We start from the raw sequence: 20,246 nt of genomic DNA on the forward strand, positions 1-20,246 counted from the left end.
CTCCATTCTCATATAGATCATGTCCTTCAATCCCCTCCATTCTCAATATAGATCATGTCCTTCAATCTCCCTCCATTCTCAAAAAAGATCATGTCCTTCAATCTCCCCCATTCTCCTTATAGATCATGTCCTTCAATCTCCCTCCATTCTCAATATAGATCATGTCCTTCAATCTCCCTCCATTCTCAATATAGATCATGTCCTTCAATCTCCCTCCATTCTCAATATAGATCATGTCCTTCAATCTCCCCCCATTCTCATAAAGATCATGTCCTTCAATCTCCCTCCATTCTCAATATAGATCATGTCCTTCAATCTCCCTCCATTCTCAATATAGATCATGTCCTTCAATCTCCCCCCATTCTCAATATAGATCATGTCCTTCAATCTCCCCCCATTCTCAATATAGATCATGTCCTTCAATCTCCCTCCCATTCTCATTATAGATCATGTCCTTCAATCTCCCTCCATTCTCAATATAGATCATGTCCTTCAATCTCCCCCCATTCTCATTATAGATCATGTCCTTCAATCTCCCCCCATTCTCATATAGATCATGTCCTTCAATCTCCCCCCATTCTCAATATAGATCATGTCCTTCAATCTCCCCCATCTCAATATAGATCATGTCCTTCAATCTCCCCCATTCTCATATAGATCATGTCCTTCAATCTCCCCCATTCTCAATATAGATCATGTCCTTCAATCTCCCCCCATTCTCAATATAGATCATGTCCTTCAATCTCCCCCCATTCTCAATATAGATCATGTCCTTCAATCTCCCTCCATTCTCAATATAGATCATGTCCTTCAATCTCCCCCCATTCTCAATATAGATCATGTCCTTCAATCTCCCCCCATTCTCAATATAGATCATGTCCTTCAATCTCCCCCATTCTCAATATAGATCATGTCCTTCAATCTCCCCCCATTCTCAATATAGATCATGTCCTTCAATCTCCCCCCATTCTCAATATAGATCATGTCCTTCAATCTCCCTCCATTCTCAATATAGATCATGTCCTTCAATCTCCCTCCATTCTCAATATAGATCATGTCCTTCAATCTCCCCACCATTCTCAATATAGATCATGTCCTTCAATCTCCCTCCATTCTCAATATAATGTCCTTCAATCTCCCTCCATTCTCAATATAGATCATGTCCTTCAATCTCCCTCCATTCTCAATATAGATCATGTCCTTCAATCTCCCTCCATTCTCAATATAGATCATGTCCTTCAATCTCCCTCCATTCTCAATATAGATCATGTCCTTCAATCTCCCTCCATTCTCAATATAGATCATGTCCTTCAATCTCCCTCCATTCTCAATATAGATAATGTCCTTCAATCTCCCTCCATTCTCAATATAGATAATGTCCTTCAATCTCCCTCCATTCTCAATATAGATCATGTCCTTCAATCTCCCACCATTCTCAATATAGATCATGTCCTTCAATCTCCCTCCATTCTCAATATAGATAATGTCCTTCAATCTCCCTCCATTCTCAATATAGATCATGTCCTTCAATCTCCCTCCATTCTCAATATAGATCATGTCCTTCAATCTCCCCCCATTCCTTCAATCTCCCCCCATTCTCAATATAGATCATGTCCTTCAATCTCCGTCCATTCTCAATATAGATCATGTCCTTCAATCTCCCTCCATTCTCAATATAGATCATGTCCTTCAATCTCCCCCCATTCTCAATATAGATCATGTCCTTCAATCTCCCTCCATTCTCAAAATAGATCATGTCCTTCAATCTCCCTCCATTCTCAATATAGATCATGTCCTTCACTCTCCCTCCATTCTCAATATAGATCATGTCCTTCAATCTCCCTCCATTCTCAATATAGATCATGTCCTTCACTCTCCCTCCATTTTCAATATAGATCATGTCCTTCAATCTCCCTCCATTCTCAATATAGATCATGTCCTTCAATCTCCCTCCATTCTCAATATAGATCATGTCCTTCAATCTCCCCCCATTCTCAATATAGATCATGTCCTTCAATCTCCCTCCATTCTCAATATAGATCATGTCCTTCAATCTCCCCCATTCTCAATATAGATCATGTCCTTCAATCTCCCCCCATTCTCAATATAGATCATGTCCTTCAATCTCCCTCCATTCTCAATATAGATCATGTCCTTCAATCTCCCTCCATTCTCAATATAGATCATGTCCTTCAATCTCCCTCCATTCTCAATATTGATCATGTCCTTCAATCTCCCCCCATTCTCAATATAGATCATGTCCTTCAATCTCCCCCCATTCTCAATATAGATCATGTCCTTCAATCTCCCTCCATTCTCAATATAGATCATGTCCTTCAATCTCCCTCCATTCTCAATATAGATCATGTCCTTCAATCTCCCTCCATTCTCAATATAGATCATGTCCTTCAATCTCCCCCCATTCTCAATATAGATCATGTCCTTCAATCTCCCTCCATTCTCAATATAGATCATGTCCTTCAATCTCCCCCCATTCTCAATATAGATCATGTCCTTCAATCTCCCTCCATTCTCAATATAGATCATGTCCTTCAATCTCCCCCCATTCTCAATATAGATCATGTCCTTCAATCTCCCTCCATTCTCAATATAGATCATGTCCTTCAATCTCCCTCCATTCTCAATATAGATCATGTCCTTCAATCTCCCTCCATTCTCAATATAGATCATGTCCTTCAATCTCCCTCCATTCTCACTATAGATCATGTCCTTCAATCTCCCTCCATTCTCAATATGGATCATGTCCTTCAATCTCCCCCCATTCTCAATATCGATCATGTCCTTCAATCTCCCCCCATTCTCAATATAGATCATGTCCTTCAATCTCCCTCCATTCTCAATATAGATCATGTCCTTCAATCTCCCTCCATTCTCAATATAGATCATGTCCTTCAATCTCCCTCCATTCTCAATATAGATCATGTCCTTCAATCTCCCCCCATTCTCAATATAGATCATGTCCTTCAATCTCCCCCCATTCTCAATATAGATCATGTCCTTCAATCTCCCCCCATTCTCAATATAGATCATGTCCTTCAATCTCCCTCCATTCTCAATATAGATCATGTCCTTCAATCTCCCTCCATTCTCAATATAGATCATGTCCTTCAATCTCCCTCCATTCTCAATATAGATCATGTCCGACAATCTCCCTCCATTCTCAATATAGATCATGTCCTTCAATCTCCCTCCATTCTCACTATAGATCATGTCCTTCAATCTCCCCCCATTCTCAATATAGATCATGTCCTTCAATCTCCCTCCATTCTCAATATAGATCATGTCCTTCAATCTCCCCCCATTCTCAATATAGATCATGTCCTTCAATCTCCCCCCATTCTCAATATAGATCACGTCCTTCAATCTCCCTCCATTCTCAATATAGATCATGTCCTTCAATCTCCCTCCATTCTCAATATAGATCATGTCCTTCAATCTCCCTCCATTCTCAATATAGATCATGTCCTTCAATCTCCCTCCATTCTCAATATAGATCATGTCCTTCAATCTCCCCCCATTCTCAATATAGATCATGTCCTTCAATCTCCCCCCATTCTCAATATAGATCATGTCCTTCAATCTCCCTCCATTCTCAATATAGATCATGTCCTTCAATCTCCCTCCATTCTCAATATAGATCATGTCCTTCAATCTCCCTCCATTCTCAATATAGATCATGTCCTTCAATCTCCCCCCATTCTCAATATAGATCATGTCCTTCAATCTCCCTCCATTCTCAATATAGATCATGTCCTTCAATCTCCCCCCATTCTCAATATAGATCATGTCCTTCAATCTCCCTCCATTCTCAATATAGATCATGTCCTTCAATCTCCCCCCATTCTCAATATAGATCATGTCCTTCAATCTCCCTCCATTCTCAATATAGATCATGTCCTTCAATCTCCCTCCATTCTCAATATAGATCATGTCCTTCAATCTCCCTCCATTCTCAATATAGATCATGTCCTTCAATCTCCCTCCATTCTCACTATAGATCATGTCCTTCAATCTCCCTCCATTCTCAATATAGATCATGTCCTTCAATCTCCCCCCATTCTCAATATAGATCATGTCCTTCAATCTCCCCCCATTCTCAATATAGATCATGTCCTTCAATCTCCCTCCATTCTCAATATAGATCATGTCCTTCAATCTCCCTCCATTCTCAATATAGATCATGTCCTTCAATCTCCCTCCATTCTCAATATAGATCATGTCCTTCAATCTCCCCCCATTCTCAATAGAGATCATGTCCTTCAATCTCCCCCCATTCTCAATATAGATCATGTCCTTCAATCTCCCCCCATTCTCAATATAGATCATGTCCTTCAATCTCCCTCCATTCTCAATATAGATCATGTCCTTCAATCTCCCTCCATTCTCAATATAGATCCTGTCCTTCAATCTCCCCCCATTCTCAATATAGATCATGTCCTTCAACCTCCCTCCATTCTCAATATAGATCATGTCCTTCAATCTCCCTCCATTCTCAATATAGATCATGTCCTTCAATCTCCCCCCATTCTCAATATAGATCATGTCCTTCAATCTCCCTCCATTCTCAATATAGATCATGTCCTTCAATCTCCCTCCATTCTCAATATAGATCATGTCCTTCAATCTACCCCCATTCTCAATATAGATCATGTCCTTCAATCTCCCTCCATTCTCAATATAGATCATGTCCTTCAATCTCCCCCCATTCTCAATATAGATCATGTCCTTCAATCTCCCTCCATTCTCACTATAGATCATGTCCTTCAATCTCCCCCCATTCTCAATATAGATCATGTCCTTCAATCTCCCCCCATTCTCAATATAGATCATGTCCTTCAATCTCCCCCCATTCTCAATATAGATCATGTCCTTCAATCTCCCCCCATTCTCAATATAGATCATGTCCTTCAGTCTCCCCCCATTCTCAATATAGATCATGTCCTTCAATCTCCCTCCATTCTCAATATAGATCATGTCCTTCAATCTCCCCCCATTCTCAATATAGATCATGTCCTTCAATCTCCCCCCATTCTCAATATAGATCATGTCCTTCAATCTCCCTCCATTCTCAATATAGATCATGTCCTTCAATCTCCCTCCATTCTCAATATAGATCATGTCCTTCAATCTCCCTCCATTCTCAATATAGATCATGTCCTTCAATCTCCCTCCATTCTCACTATAGATCATGTCCTTCAATCTCCCCCCATTCTCAATATAGATCATGTCCTTCAATCTGCCTCCATTCTCAATATAGATCATGTCCTTCAATCTCCCCCCATTCTCAATATAGATCATGTCCTTCAATCTCCCTCCATTCTCAATATAGATCATGTCCTTCAATCTCCCTCCATTCTCAATATCGATCATGTCCTTCAATCTCCCCCCATTCTCAATATAGATCATGTCCGACAATCTCCCTCCATTCTCAATATAGATCATGTCCTTCAATCTCCCTCCATTCTCAATATAGATCATGTCCTTCAATCTCCCTCCATTCTCAATATAGATCATGTCCTTCAATCTCCCCCCATTCTCAATATAGATCATGTCCTTCAATCTCCCCCCATTCTCAATATAGATCATGTCCTTCAATCTCCCTCCATTCTCAATATAGATCATGTCCTTCAATCTCCCTCCATTCTCAATATAGATCATGTCCTTCAATCTCCCTCCATTCTCAATATAGATCATGTCCTTCAATCTCCCTCCATTCTCAATATAGATCATGTCCTTCAATCTCCCTCCATTCTCAATATAGATCATGTCCTTCAATCTCCCTCCATTCTCAATATAGATCATGTCCTTCAATCTCCCTCCATTCTCAATTCTGCTGTCAAGGGCACATAGATTGCCTTATAAACTGAGGCTATCCATTCAGCTGTTTCCTGTTGCACGCCGTGCTCAAATGCCTACAATTTGCTAATGCAGCTCTGATTCTCAATATGCTGCAGCTTCTCCCCTAGCTCCACCCCAGCTCTCATCGGACAATCTTCACATCTCTTGCATACTGCCCTTCCAACCAGCTTCTACTTGGCCCAATGCCCACTGGCACCAGCAACTGCTTCCTCTCCTCTTGCTCTGCTCCTCCCTTTCAAAACTGCAATCCCCACCCTCCTTAACAAGTCCATTCTCAACCCTTTCATCCCCTCCAACTACCACCCTGTTTCCAACCTCCCCCTTCCCCTCTAAAGTTCTGGAACGTGCTTTCGCCACCCAGGCTTACTTTCCATAGACTTGCTCAGTTTTTCACATGGTCAATTAAGCCACTCTCCTCTGCCATCTCTCTTCCATGGCACTGCCATTGCATCTTCCCTTCCCCCTTGTCCCAGTGCAGCAAGTACACCTCCTGCAATGGCTATTCCTCCTGTGGCTGCAAGGTCACTTCTGGCACGCCCCAAGTTTCCATCTTTACCCTCTCCTACTTCTCATGTATATGCTGCCTCTATCTGTGATGAGAGGATACAAGTACAATGAGAGATTATAAAAGCTCGCACTGTATTCACTGGGGGAAGAGACTACGTAATATGCTTCATTTTAAAAAAAAATTCAGCTACTGGGGGAGGGGGTGCTGTGAAGAGTCGTAAGTATTTATTTTTCTGATTGTAGCTCCCAAGGGTTTCTACCTTTTCTCCCTACCCCCACTTCTCCCCTCCCAGCCGGCCAGACTTACCTTCCTAGTTTCACTGATTGCAGTAATGTGGCTGCTTCCAGCCCCACTCCAACGGCATTCAATTCTCTCTTCCCCACACTCAGCCTATATTTGTGCTCTACCTCTCCCCCACCACCCCCCGCCTCCAACACTGCATCACCACCCCAGTCCCCACTTTGTGTCTAACCCTGCTGTACCACTCTATCCCCTTCCTCAGCCTCTACCCCAGATTTACCTTCCCCTTTCCTCATACAGCTTCTAACCCTTCGCTATCTTACCTGTCCAGACTTCAACTCCACTCCATGTTCTCCCATGCCCTGTCCACTAACCCTGCTTTTCCTTTTATTCCACAGCTTCTAACCCTCCTCTACCTTCATCCATACACCACCTTGCTCTACCTTCCACCTCTGACCTCCATCCTCGCAGTCATAACTCTGCCTTGGTCCAATTAACCTCCGTCCTCCAACCCTGCTTGACCTGAAGTTGACTCTGTGTGTAATACCACAGGTGATTGACTAGTAAGTAATAAAACCAGGGGATTGGGAAACTGGATTATAGTGAATAGTTCCAGCATTCCGTGGAACAGAACAGGCTGAAGACCTGCAACCGGACGGACATCCACTAAAGAAACTCCACAGTCACTAACTGGCAGCTGATTGTTTCTCCCACCTGTATCCCTTTCCACAAGAAAGCCGGTTACTACCCATAGCATTAGAATGGAGACCAGGAGCTCAGTTTATGAAGAATTGTTGATGTGGACTCCCAGCATTCTACTGCAGCAGGCTTGAACAGTACTGAAAGTGACTCTCGAGCAGGACACTGCTTGCAATTATGGTCCTGGACAAAAAAGTGGCATTAAATATTAACACTGGGCTGACCTCCCTCGACAGCAAGACCACGGGTCAGGGCGCACTTAGTACACAGCTTCTTCTGGTGTTTGAAACTATCTCGGCAGGAAATCAAAACAAGTTCACAATACTGTATATTTTAATGAGAAAAAAAATTAGAATCATATAATCATACAGCACAGACGGATGCCATTCGGCCCATAGTGCCTGTGCCAGCTCTTTGAAAGAGCTATCCAATTAGTCCCACTCCCCTGATCTTTCTCTGCAATTTTTTTCCAATTTAAGCATTTATCCAATTCCCTTTAGAAAGTTATTATTGAATCTGCTTCCACCACGCTTTCAGGGAGTGCAAAATGCATTAAAAAAATCTCAATTCTTATACTAAAAATAGCATCTTCAGAACATTCACTTGGTTTAAACATCAACATAATTTGACCAACGCAGCAAACTGGAGTAAATCCCAAACGTAAAACTGATTACCTTACCTAATACTTGCTGTTTCAATTTTTCTACTTCTTCTTTCAAATTTTTAATTTCTAGTTCTCTGCTCGCAGTTACTGGACCATCCACAGTTGAATACTGAAGCGCCTGAACGGTCTGCGTAGACTCTATCAAACAAAACCAAGTGAACCAGCGTCAGTACTGTAAGTATTCTGCGACTGCACCGTGGACAACTGAGACACCAGCGGGTTGCCAGTATTACAATAATGGCATTTATTGTAAAGTGATCAGTGCCCAACCTCTGAAGAAACCTACTACTTCTTAAAAATAAAATATAATGCCCTGTCTCTCAATTTTACCATTACTGCCCTTCACTAAAAAAGTTCCCAAAACAAGAATTTAGGATAATTCATGAATAATTACATCTCTCTATTCCTACAGTTTCCACTTGTGCAGGTGGATGATAAAGCTATAATGGGAAGAAGCTCAAGTTATTCTGGAAGGATGAGATCAAGTGGGCTGAAGAGCTTGTGAATTCCAACAGGGTGGCTTAGTAGGACAATTTTCCAGGCAGCAGGAATATTGCTTAATAATGCCACCAAATCAGGCTGTCCCTTTGCAGCTAAACCCTCACCTTGAAGTTTCCTACTCAGTTCAAGTTTTTCTTGTTCTAAACGTCGTATCCTCCTCTCGTAAGCCTCTGTGGCTAAGCTGTCCTCTAATGTCCGCTGAACATTGATATCAACATCCGTCGAGGATGATCCAGCAGCATCTCTCAGACTACTTCTGTCAGACAGAATACTGAGAAGGAAAGCAATACATTAAAAATAAACTCTGCAAAATTATTGGTATGAAGTAAAACAAGATCTAAGCATTTGGATATTAGTGCTGGAACCACCATGGAGGTAGCATCTGCGATAAAACAATACAACTCCTCACAAACAAGCCCTGCTAAATGGATAGGCTGTATCTGGAATTTAGATCTGTGCCTGAAAGGTAACCAACACTTATAACCATATCTGTGACAAGAACATAAGAATTAGTAGCAGGAGTAGGCCATTTGTCCCCTCGAGCCTGCTCCACCATTCAATAAGATCATGGCCGATCTTCAACCGCAACTCTGCTTCCCTGCACTATCCCCATATCCCTTGATTCCCTTAGAGCCCAAAAATCTATCGATCTCAGTCTTGAATATACTCAAAGACTCAGCATTCACAAACAGCCCTCTGGGGTAGAGAATTCCAAAGATTCACAACCCTGTGAAGAAATTCCTCCTCATCTCAGTCTTTAAAGGCCGACCCCTTATCCTGAGTTTGTGCCCCTGAGTTCTAGACTCCCCAGCCAGGGGAAACAACCTCTCAGCATCTATCCTGTCAATCCCCCTCAGAATCTTATATGTTTCAATGAGATCACCTCTCATTCTTCTAAACTCCAGAGTATAGGCCCAGTCTACTCAATCTCTCCTCATAGGGCAACCCTCTCATCCCAGGAATCAGTCTGGTGAACCTAAGTACTTGGGACTTATGGTTTAAGTCAATCATTATTTAAAGCATAAGGAAAGTATAAGGGTGGTACTTCCTATTGTATATTCAACAGTAGGTTTTAACCATGAACGGTGGAGAAAATGAGCAAAACTGATGATGCAATATGTACCAGTAGATTTTAGTTGCTTTTACATTTCATGAGATCTGTGCTCGGACAGCGAGTGCCCCAAGCAGTGGCCTTACACAGCGACAGGAAGGCAAGTGTAAAACCGCGGGACACTCGCTAAGACCAGCTGCCAGGAAGCCCTGTTGCTCCAGCAGATTGGACGGGCCACTGATTGCAGCAAGTCCCAGCAGTTTCACATTTGGTTGACAGCCGAATGACAAGACCGCTGCCTGGGGGACCCGGCACGACTAGGGCAATATGAAAGTACTTCTTAATTACAGTTTAATTAACATTGTTATGCTAAACATTTATAAATCAGCTGAAGGCTTTGTGTCTTAATGCGAGGAGCATTCGTAATAAGGTGGATGAATTAGCTGCGCAAATAGAGGTAAACGAATATGATTTGATTGGGATTACGGAAACATGGCTCCAGGGTGGCCAAGGCTGGGAACTCAACATCCAGGGGTATTCAATATTCAGGAAAGATAGGCAAAAAGGAAAGGGAGGTGGGGTAGCATTGCTGGTTAAAGAAGGGATTAACACAATTGTAAGGAAGGATATTAGCTCTGATGATGTGGAATCTGTATGGGTAGAACTGAGAAATACCATGGGGCAGAAAACGTTAGTGGGAGTGGTATATAGACCTCCAAACAGTAATGCGGAGGTTGGGGATGGCATTAAAAGGGAAATTAGAGAAGCGTGCAATAAGGGCACAGCAGTCATCATGGGTGACTTTAATCTACATATAGATTGGGCTAACCAAATTACTAACAATACTGTGGAGGAGGAATTCCTGGAGTGTTTACGGGATGGTTTCCTGGACCAATATGTCGATGAACCAACTAGAGATCAGGCCATCTTAGACTGGGTATTATGTAACGAGAAAGGATTAATTAGCAATCTTGTTGTACGAGGCCCCTTGGGTCGGAGCGATCATAATATGATCGAATTCTTCATTAAGATGGAGAATGAAGTAGTTGACTCAGAAACTAGGGTCCTGAATTTAAATAAAGGAAACTACGATGGTCTGAGGCGCGAGTTGGGTAGGATTGATTGGGGAATGTCACTCGAAGGGTTGACAGTGGATAGGCAATGGCAAACATTCAAAGACCGCATGGATGAACTACAGAATTTGTTCATCCCTGTCTGGCATAAAAATAAAACAAAAAAGGTGACTCAACCGTGGCTAACAAGGGAAATTAGGGATAGCATAAGATCCAAGGAGAGGACATATAAATTGGCCAGAAAAAGCAGTAAACCTGAGGATTGGGAGCAGTTTAGGATTCAACAAAGGAGGACAAAGGGATTAATTAAGAAAGGGAAAATAGAATATGAGAGTAAGCTTGCAAGGAACATAAAAACTGACTGTAAAAGCTTTTATAGATATGTGAAGAGAAAAAGATTGGTGAAGTCAAACGTAGGTCCCTTGCAGTCAGAATCAGGGGAATTAATAATGGGGAACAAAGAAATGGCTGACCAATTAAATACATATTTTGGTTCTGTCTTCACAAAGGAGGACACAAATAACCTCCCAGAGATGTCGGGGAACATAGGGTCTGATGAAAGGGAGGAACTGAAAGAAATCAGTATTTGTAGGGAAATGGTGTTAGGGAAATTGACGGGATTGAAGGCCGATAAATCCCCAGGGCCTGATAATCTACATCCTAGGGTACTTAAGGAAGTGGCCCTAGAAATAGTAGATGCATTGCTGATCATCTTCCAACATTCAATGGAATCTGGAACAGTACCCATGGATTGGAGGGTAGCTAATGTTACCCCACTATTCAAAAAAGGTGGTAGAGAGAAAACGGCGAATTACAGACCGGTAAGCCTGACATCATTAGTGGGGAAAATGCTAGAGTCCATTATAAAAGATGCAATAGCAGAGCACTTGGAAAACAGTGACAGGATCGGACAAAGTCAACATGGATTTACAAAAGGTAAATCGTGCTTGACTAATCTACTGGAATTTTTTGAGGATGTAACTGGTAAAATAGATAAGGGAGAACCAGTGGATGTGGTGTATTTGGACTTTCAGAAGGCTTTCGATAAGGTCCCACATAAGAGATTAGCATGTAAAGTTAAGGCACATGGGATTGGGGGCAAGGTATTGACTTGGATAGAGAACTGGTTGGCAGACAGAAAGCAAAGAGTTGGAATAAACGGGTCTTTTTCCGAGTGGCAGGCAGTGACTAGTGGGGTACCGCAGGGATCGGTCCTTGGACCCCAGCTATTCACAATATATATTAATGATCTAGACAAGGGAACTAGATGTAATATCTCCAAATTTGCAGACGACACAAAGCTGGGTGGGCGTGTGTGCTGTGAGGAGGATGCCGAGAAACTCCAGGATGATTTGGACAGGTTGGGTGATTGGGCAGAAGCATGGCAGATGCAATATAACGTGGATAAGTGTGAGATTATCCACCTTGGTGGCAAAAACAGGAAGGCAGATTATTATCTGAATGGCAATAGATTGGGAGAAGGGGAAGTGCAACGAGACCTGGGTGTCCTTGTGCACCAGTCGCTGAAGGTAAGCATGCAGGTGCAGCAGGCGGTTAAGGCGGCAAATGGTATGTTGGCCTTTGTAGCAAGAGGGTTTGAGTACAGGAACAAGGATGTCTTGCTGCAGTTGTACAGGGCCTTGGTGAGACCACATCTTGAGTATTGTGTGCAGTTTTGGTCGCCTTATCTGAGGAAGGATGTTCTTGCCATGGAAGGAGTTCAGCGAAGATTCACCAGGCTGATACCTGGGATGGCAGGAATGACGTATGAGGAGAGATTGGGTCGATTGGGCTTGTACTCGCTGGAGTTTAGAAGAATAAGAGGGGATCTCATTGAAACTTATAAAATTCTGACAGGACTGGACAGACTAGATGCAGGAAGGATGTTCCCGATGGTCGGGGAGTCCAGAACCAGGGGTCACAGTCTAAGGATAAGGGGTAGGCCATTTAGGACAGAAATGAGGAGGAATTTCTTCACCCAGAGAGTGGTGAACCTGTGGAATTCTCTACCACAGAAGGCAGTAGAGGCCAATACATTAAATATATTCAAGAAGGAGTTGGATATATTTCTTAAGGCTAACGGGATCAAGGGGTATGGGGAGAAAGGAGGGACCGGGTACTGAATTTGGATGATCAGCCATGATCGCATTGAATGCCGGAGCAGGCTCGAGGGGCCAAATGGCCTACTCCTGCTTCTATCTTCTATGTTTCTATCACTGGTTAGGCCTCAGCTGGAATATTGTGTCCACTTCTGGGCACCACATTTTAGGAAGGACGTCGAGGCCTTGGAGAGGGTGCAGAGGAGATTTACTAGAATGGCACCAGGGATAAGGGAGCAGTTACATGGAGAGACAAGAGAAGCTGGGATTGTTCTCCTTAGAGCAGAGAAGGTTAAGGGGAGGCCTAATAAAGGTATTGAAAATTGCGAGGGGTTTTGATGGAGCAAGTAGGGAGAAACTGTTTCCTCTGGCAAGTGGGTCAGTAATCAGAGGTCATAATAAATGGCAAAAGAACTAGAGGGAAATGAGGAGACTTTTTTTTTTACACAGACTGGTGTTAAGATCTGGAATGCATTACCTGAAAGGGTGGTGGAAACAGTTTCCATAGGAACTTATAAAAGGCAATTGAACATTTACTTGAAGAGGACTAATTTGTAGGGTTATGGGGAAAAAGCTGGGGTGTGGGACTAAATTGGACATCTCATTCAAAGAGCCGGCACAGGCACAATGGGCCAAATGGCCTCCCTCTGTGCTGTAAGATTCTATGATTGGCTGTTTATACTTAATTGGGGATGTCCTGAGGACATGAAAGGCGCTATACAAACGCAAGTTTTTTCTTTTATAGTGCTACACAGATCTGCTCTTGCAGTTTATAGCACAATTTGAAAAACTGGAATTGGATGACAACTGTGTCATTCTTTTACAGTGGATTAAAAAAAGCAGCAAACTGGTGAAAATAGTGAACTGACCCAGTTATCTAAAGACAATGTTATACTGAAGCTGAAGTTCAGGAGGGCTAATTTCATCACCGTGCACTGCCAGTAATGAAACCATCATCAAAGGGAGTGCGGGTCAGAGAAAAGGATATTACATTGCAGTCCCAATTCTCTGACCAACACTCCCTCCCACTGTGGAATGAATTCTCTATTGGGCAATGCAGGTTAACCTACAGCACTGAGTTGCTGATCTTAAAGATGAAATTTCACCGCTTTCACTATCTTAACAATCTAAGCTACGACTAACTGTAGCACCTTCTGTTGAGTCCATTTTGGTAGTTCAAATGATAGGGGCTGATGACATTAGAAACATTGGATTGGTGGAGCTACCGAGTCTGACGGCACAATTAAGTTAAAATCAATTTGCATAAAAGTAATCATAAATCATTTTCAACCAGCTACATTAGTAAACAATCAAAGTACAAGAGTAAAGAAGTAATAAAGAATTTATACAAGACATTGATTAGGCCACAGTTAGAGTACTGTGTGCAGTTTTGGGCTCCATTCTAGAAAAGGCATTAAAGTCACAGAGCATACAGCATATATTCACCAGGGTGTTGTCAGGGATAGAAAACTATAGTTATGAGGACAGACTGGAAATATTAAGAGTATTCTAAGAGGAGATTCAATAGATGTTTTTAAAATGATGCAGGGTATTGATAAGAGTGAATAAAGAAATATTATTTCGTCTGGTTGAGGAGTCAGTGATGAGAGGCCATCAAGTTAATATTAAGAGAGTGAGGAGAGAGGTTAGGAGACCTTTCTGTACACATGCTTTGCTGTAGGCAAATACAGGTATGTTGGGTGAGTGCAGGGCAATGGGATTAGATTTAGATTGTTGTAGCAAACAGAAGGTCCAGACATAATAGGACAAATGACCTCCTTCCTCGCTGTAAACTTCTATGGTTCTATCAGGGTCCAAAAGGTTCTTCCAGTTTGTTGCCCTTCAACAAACATACGAGGACACGCTCTGGATATGGAGAGGGTGCTACAGAGTTGGCACCTGACCAACAGGGAACAGCATGGCCCCAATTGTATAGAGATTAGAAAAGCCAGAAAGGCGGCCTTTGAACCAGCCCACTGGGAGAAAGCACGTGTACTGCGTGTACAGTATTCATGCTCAATTCCTAAAAGCTGCTCTGGAAGAATGAGGGCCAAATGGAAGCCTGCAATGACTGGAGAGCAGTGCCATGAACTACTGATTCACCTTGGAACTACCCCTTCTGAGGCTGGTGACTGGATTCTGTCTAAGGCACGTAGAGTTCTGGTTTCTATCCATAAGGGGGATCCGGGTAGGCCCAAAAGCTGCCACGGAATCTCACCAATATAAGTAGCTCTTCAGATGTTTTTTTTGCGTTGTTAAGGCACATACGTCAAATGCTTTGCAGGGCCACTGAGTAATTAGAAAGGGAAAAAAAAGATAGATTTCACTCTCATGAGGAATGTGTGGGATCGGTTGTGACTTGGTGCAAGATTGTGGAATGTCGCAAGGTTCATGGATTCTCATAAGGCTTTCGATCTAGTGCACTTGTGAAGAAATTGAAAGCTATGGGAGTGCATGGCTGAATCTTGGATTTTATCCAGGAGGTGCACTCTAGCTTCGAGTTCTGTATAAGGGTAGATGTGGGACTCACTGAACCCATCTCTCTCCCGAAAGAGGAGTGAGGCAAGGCTCTCTACTGCTACCCATCTCAATGTCGTCAACAAAAAGCAAAATACTGCCGATGCTAGAAATCTGAAACAAAATCGTAAATCACTGCAGACAATCAGCAGGTCAGGTAGCATCTCTTGAGGAAACACGAGTCAGGTATAAAGGAATAAACCCTTCCTCAGAGTGTCTATTCCAGGTAATTCTCCAAGAATTGGGGCACTCCTTTCGCAGTGCATTGAACTGGAAAACTCAAGAACATGGAGTGTCGGCTGCTGATATCTCCCTCTTCCAGAGGGTGCCAAATGTCAGCATTAAACATTGCCAGATGGTATCTAGCACGCTCAAATGCAGACTTTGCTGACTAAAGTTGTTTCTACTCTTGTCCTAACATTATTCCTTATTCCCAACCATACTACTGCGTTAGTGTGAATTTCTCTATTTCTCGCACTGTTAATTTTTTTTGGACTCCCTGATTGAGACTGCCAATGCAGGCAGCGTGTGCTGAGGAACACCACCAGATTGAGAAGGCCCCAAATTTACACTGTAGTTCGGACTGGATTTGCAGCCAGATCCCAGAGATAAAGGAAGCAACAACCAATCCCCAACAGAGAGCCTTTTAATCATAGAGCCTTTTAATCATAGAGAGTATAACAAGTGAGGCTATAATAGAGACGCATCTAATGAGCATGGAGCATTAGAAACAGAATAACAGAGCTTTATCATCAGGGTGCGACATACTGACAGCGTAATCACTTGGTCCAAGGTTTTTCCTTCAAGCTTGATGCAGTCTTTTAGTAATATTTTGCTTTTACAATTTCAATAAGCTCCTCCAGCATCACTGGTTTACATTAGATGCTGAAGGTACGGCTGAAACTTTGTAACCTGCAGGTCCACACAATGTCACAGCAAAACACTTACCAGTTAGTGGTGTACGTGAACCCTATGAAGGGAAGGTGGTGCCCAGAGAAAGCAGTGTGTGTAGGTGGAGGCATCGTCTCCTGAAATAGAATAAAAGGCAAGTTTAACCGACTTGTTTCCATGTCTTATGGTTAGGATTGCTGTGAGAAACAAGCTAAACTGATGATGGCTTCCAGCTCCTTTCCTCACTGATAATGTGGGCTGTTGCTGAACAGCCTCTTCTCATTTGATAAGATTAGTTTCTGATGGAACAATCCAACTTCAACAAGTGTGCCGTACAAAGGAAGGATTATGAGGGACAGTCTACATCACCCTGTGGAGCAGTCTTCCCCTTCCTTTCCACTTGAAGATAGTGATTCTTTATCAATAAATGTCTCATCACAAAGCACCGCAGAAAAAATTACATCATACAATTAATTACTCATTTTTGGGATGCTGGGGTGCCGGGACAGTTGTTATGTAGGCTGTAAAAACTGTGGTTTTCCCAATGCCTCTCTCTCACAGCAACATGGAGCTGGGCTTTGCAAAACACACAGTGTAAGGGAGGGGTGGGGAGTGTAAGGGAGGGGCGGGGAGCGTAAGGGAGGGGCGGAGAGCGTAAGGGAGGGGCGGAGAGCGTAAGGGAGGGGCGGAGAGCGTAAGGGAGGGGCGGGGAGTGTAAGGGAGGGGCGGGAAGCGTAAGGGAGGGGTGGAGAGCGTAAGGGAAGGGCGGAGCGTGTAAGGGAGGGGCGGGGAGTGTAAGGGAGGGGCGGGGAGTGTAAGGGAGGGGCGGAGAGTGTAAGGGAGGGGCGCAGAGTGTAAGGGAGGGGCGCAGAGTGTAAGGGAGGGGCGCAGAGTGTGAGGGAGGCACGGAGCGTGTAAGGGAAGCATGGAGCGTGTAAGGGAGGCGTGGAGAGTGTAAGGGAGGGGCGGAGAGTGTAAGGGAGGGGTGGAGAGTGTAAGGGAGGGGCGGGGAGTGTAAGGGAGGGGCGGGGAGTGTAAGGGAGGGGCGGGGAGTGTAAGGGAGGGGCGGGGAGCGTAAGGGAGGGGCGGGGAGCGTAAGGGAGGGGCGGAGAGCGTAAGGGAGGGGCGGAGAGTGTAAGGGAGGGGCGGAGAGTGTAAGGGAGGGGCGGAGAGTGTTAGGGAGGGGCGGAGAGTGTAAGGGAGGCGTGGAGAGTGTAAGGGAGGCGTGGAGAGTGTAAGGGAGGGGTGGAGAGTGTAAGGGAGGGGTGGAGAGTGTAAGGGAGGCCTGGAGAGTGTAAGCGAGATAGGGAGGGCAATGGAAACAACGTATTTCAAAGCCAAGTGTCAGAAAATTCTACTTTGACAATAGGAATCAAAACTCATTCTTAAACTTCAACCCAATTAGGATGCTGATACACATCTGATCTGTCGGTGTGGTTTCCAGAACGTTCAAACAGGAGACGGACTAAATAACATCTCATAGAAGAAATTCGGTGTTGGAAAATACATTGTGCTAATGAATCTTTAGCGACCATTTACTTTATCAAAAATAACAACAGAAAATGCTGGAAAAACTCAGCAAGTCAGGCAACATCCGTGGAGAGAAATTTGAGTTGACGTTTCGGGTTTGACCCTTCTTCAAAACTGGAGAGAAAAGGAACTAGATCGAAGGCAGGGCTGCGATCGGACAAAAGAATAAAAGAACCAAAAGAAGTAAAAGAGATTAGAAGCTAGACGAGATGGTAATAGGCTGTGATTAGGTGTAAAGTGTACTGGCAGGGCAAAAGATAGCTGCCAGGTGTGAGAGAGAAACAAAAGGAAAGGGGGGGGGGGGGAAAGGAAAGGAGTGGAAAAATATAAGTGAAAATGAAATAGGGGCCGAGGTTATGATCTGAAATTGTTGAACTCGATATTGAGACCGGAAGGCTGCAGAGTGCCTAATCGGAAGATGAGGTGCTGTTCCTCGAGTTTACGTTGAGCTTCCGTGGAACAGTACAAGAGGCCAAGGACGGTGAGGTCCGAGTGGGAATGGAGCGGTGAATTGAAATGACAGGCGACCGGAAGCTCGGGGTCACCCTTACGGACTGAACGGAGGTGTTCCGCAAAGCGGTCACCCAATCTGCGTTTGGTCTCCCCAATGTAGAGGAGACCGCATCGTGAGCAGCGAATACAGTATACTAGATTGCGAGAAGTACAAGTAAATCGCTTTATCAAAAGACTCATTGGCACTTAAACGAGAAGTTATAGAGTCATAGGGCCCGATTTTGTGGCTTGTGTGGGAAATGGTCAGATTTCCCCGAATGTGGGGTTTTGACACACAAAAAAATGGGTCAGCCAGCCCCATGCAATTTTCCCTCAAGTGGCCAATTAATTTCCAGCGTGTGGGCAGCCTTGCTAATTGTCCATTTCTAGTCAGAAAGCCCCACAGTGTGATGTCATCATTCGTGGTGCTTTCAAGGTCCACAGCAAGCACTGCATCCTCTGAAGGCTTCCAAACGAACCATACAGGATGGCAGAGGAGCCTGCAGCAGCTGTGGCCAGTGCCAGACCCCGAGCTGCCTCCAAATTCAACGAGGCTTCACTGCAGGCATTATTGGATGGGGTTAGGGCCCACAGGGAGGTCCTCTTCCCTAGGTCAGGGAGGAAGAGGCCTCCCACTGAGACCAATGCTGCATGGATGCAGGTGTCAGCAGATGCCAACTCGCTGGGAGTCACCAGAAGAACCTTGGCATTACATCTCTAACTCCTTCCTTTACTCCCCCACAGTACCATCCAGAGCCCCCGTCCTCACTATGGAGGAGGAAGAGGCTGTGCAGCCAGACTCCTCAGAGGAAGCTCCAACCTCTGAGGGCGCAGTGTCAGCAGAAGTAAGCGCACCCAGCACCAGCGCAGACACTCACACCTCGGGGGCACCTTCGGGACATAGAGCAGTGTTGTCACCTGGTGTTTCACAGCTCACAAGTGAGCCTCAGCAGATTCTGGAGACAGGGACAGCAGTGGAGAGTCCTCTTCGGAGGGCGCAGGACTCTGCCAGCTCAGCTCAGCTGCGCTGCATGTCGACCCTCTGCCTCTGGGTCCATCCGCAAGAGAAGAGCTGATGGATCTCCATGCACAGATGCAGCAGTCTCTGGCAGGTTTTGTCTCCAGGGTCGCTACGAGTGTGGAGCGAATGGAGCAGTCCATAGCGACCATGAGCAGAGCCTTTGTGGAGTCATTGGCGCATGAACGCATCACCATGGAAAGGTTGGCAACCTCCATGGGGGAGATAACTCGCCAGGGTATGGAAAACATGGTGCGTGCTCATAAGAGAATGACATCTCTTGAGGAGCGTTGGCCATCTATTGAACAGAGAAACCAGATCTTCATGGAAGTCCTTCTGAGTAGGACTGCCAGTGCAGAAACGGGTCCCCATGGCCCCCTAAAGCGCAGCAAGGTGCTCTCAAGCCACTTCCAAGCGCTGGCCCCTTCTGGCCTGTGCAGTTTCAGGTGAGTGAGCAGCAGCCTGGTGCTCATCCTGCTGTTCCTGGTTCTGCAGCTGCCGCCTCTGCTGCTGGAGATCCTCTAATGGCAAGAAAGGAAGAAAGAAAAGGCGTCCCACGCTTCTCGTAGATGCCTCTGCTGAGGAAGCGCTGAGTGAGGGTGGCGAGAGGGGCTTCCCAGGAGATCACATTGGAGAAGTTTGTGAGGCTCCAACCTTCCACACTTGAAGAAGTAGCCACAAGCCTTCAGCAACAAGGTCCTTCAACATACAAGTGCTGTCCCTTTAAATCGCAGCTTTTCCGAATGACCTGCAGCTGACAGCAAGCAAGCCGGCAAGCTTCATGCCAGGTTTCATCAGCGGGGTTCCCCGCAGGCATGTTTGATGTGGGGAAAGCCCCAAAATCGCAGCAGCCCCTGAAAATTGACTTAAACAAGGTAATAATTGATCATTAGTGTTCCAACGGCCAGTCCCGCCAGCGGCGGGCGGGACTGATTCGGGTCACGGGGAAATGGCAGTCCGAAAGTCGGACGGGGCGGGAAATCGCGACCCACTTTTTTGGCGATTTTCGGCCCCCGGCCGCCTGGAAAGCCGCCCGACGGCTGGCAGAAAATCGGGGCCATAAAGTTATACAGCACAGAAAGA

General features: G+C 44.6%; 1 protein-coding gene across 10 annotated transcripts in view; it reads right to left on the reverse strand.

Moving 5' to 3' along the window:
* Positions 1-20,246, reverse strand: part of LOC147113118 (serine/threonine-protein kinase MRCK alpha-like) — a 705,238-nt gene that overhangs the window by 210,766 nt on the left and 474,226 nt on the right. For all 10 annotated transcript variants that reach the window (XM_085997998.1, XM_085997999.1, XM_085998000.1 and 7 more), the window contains 3 exons: positions 16,181-16,260; positions 8,597-8,763; positions 8,007-8,129 (listed from right to left, as the gene is read on the reverse strand). In XM_085997998.1, the coding sequence (XP_085854124.1) occupies positions 8,007-8,129; positions 8,597-8,763; positions 16,181-16,260 (370 nt within the window). The remainder of the gene's footprint in view (positions 1-8,006; positions 8,130-8,596; positions 8,764-16,180; positions 16,261-20,246) is intronic.

This window comes from Somniosus microcephalus, chromosome 9, assembly GCF_052327205.1.
Source record: "Somniosus microcephalus isolate GS21.2 chromosome 9, FLI_Smic_1.0, whole genome shotgun sequence".
Classification (NCBI taxonomy): domain Eukaryota; kingdom Metazoa; phylum Chordata; class Chondrichthyes; order Squaliformes; family Somniosidae; genus Somniosus; species Somniosus microcephalus.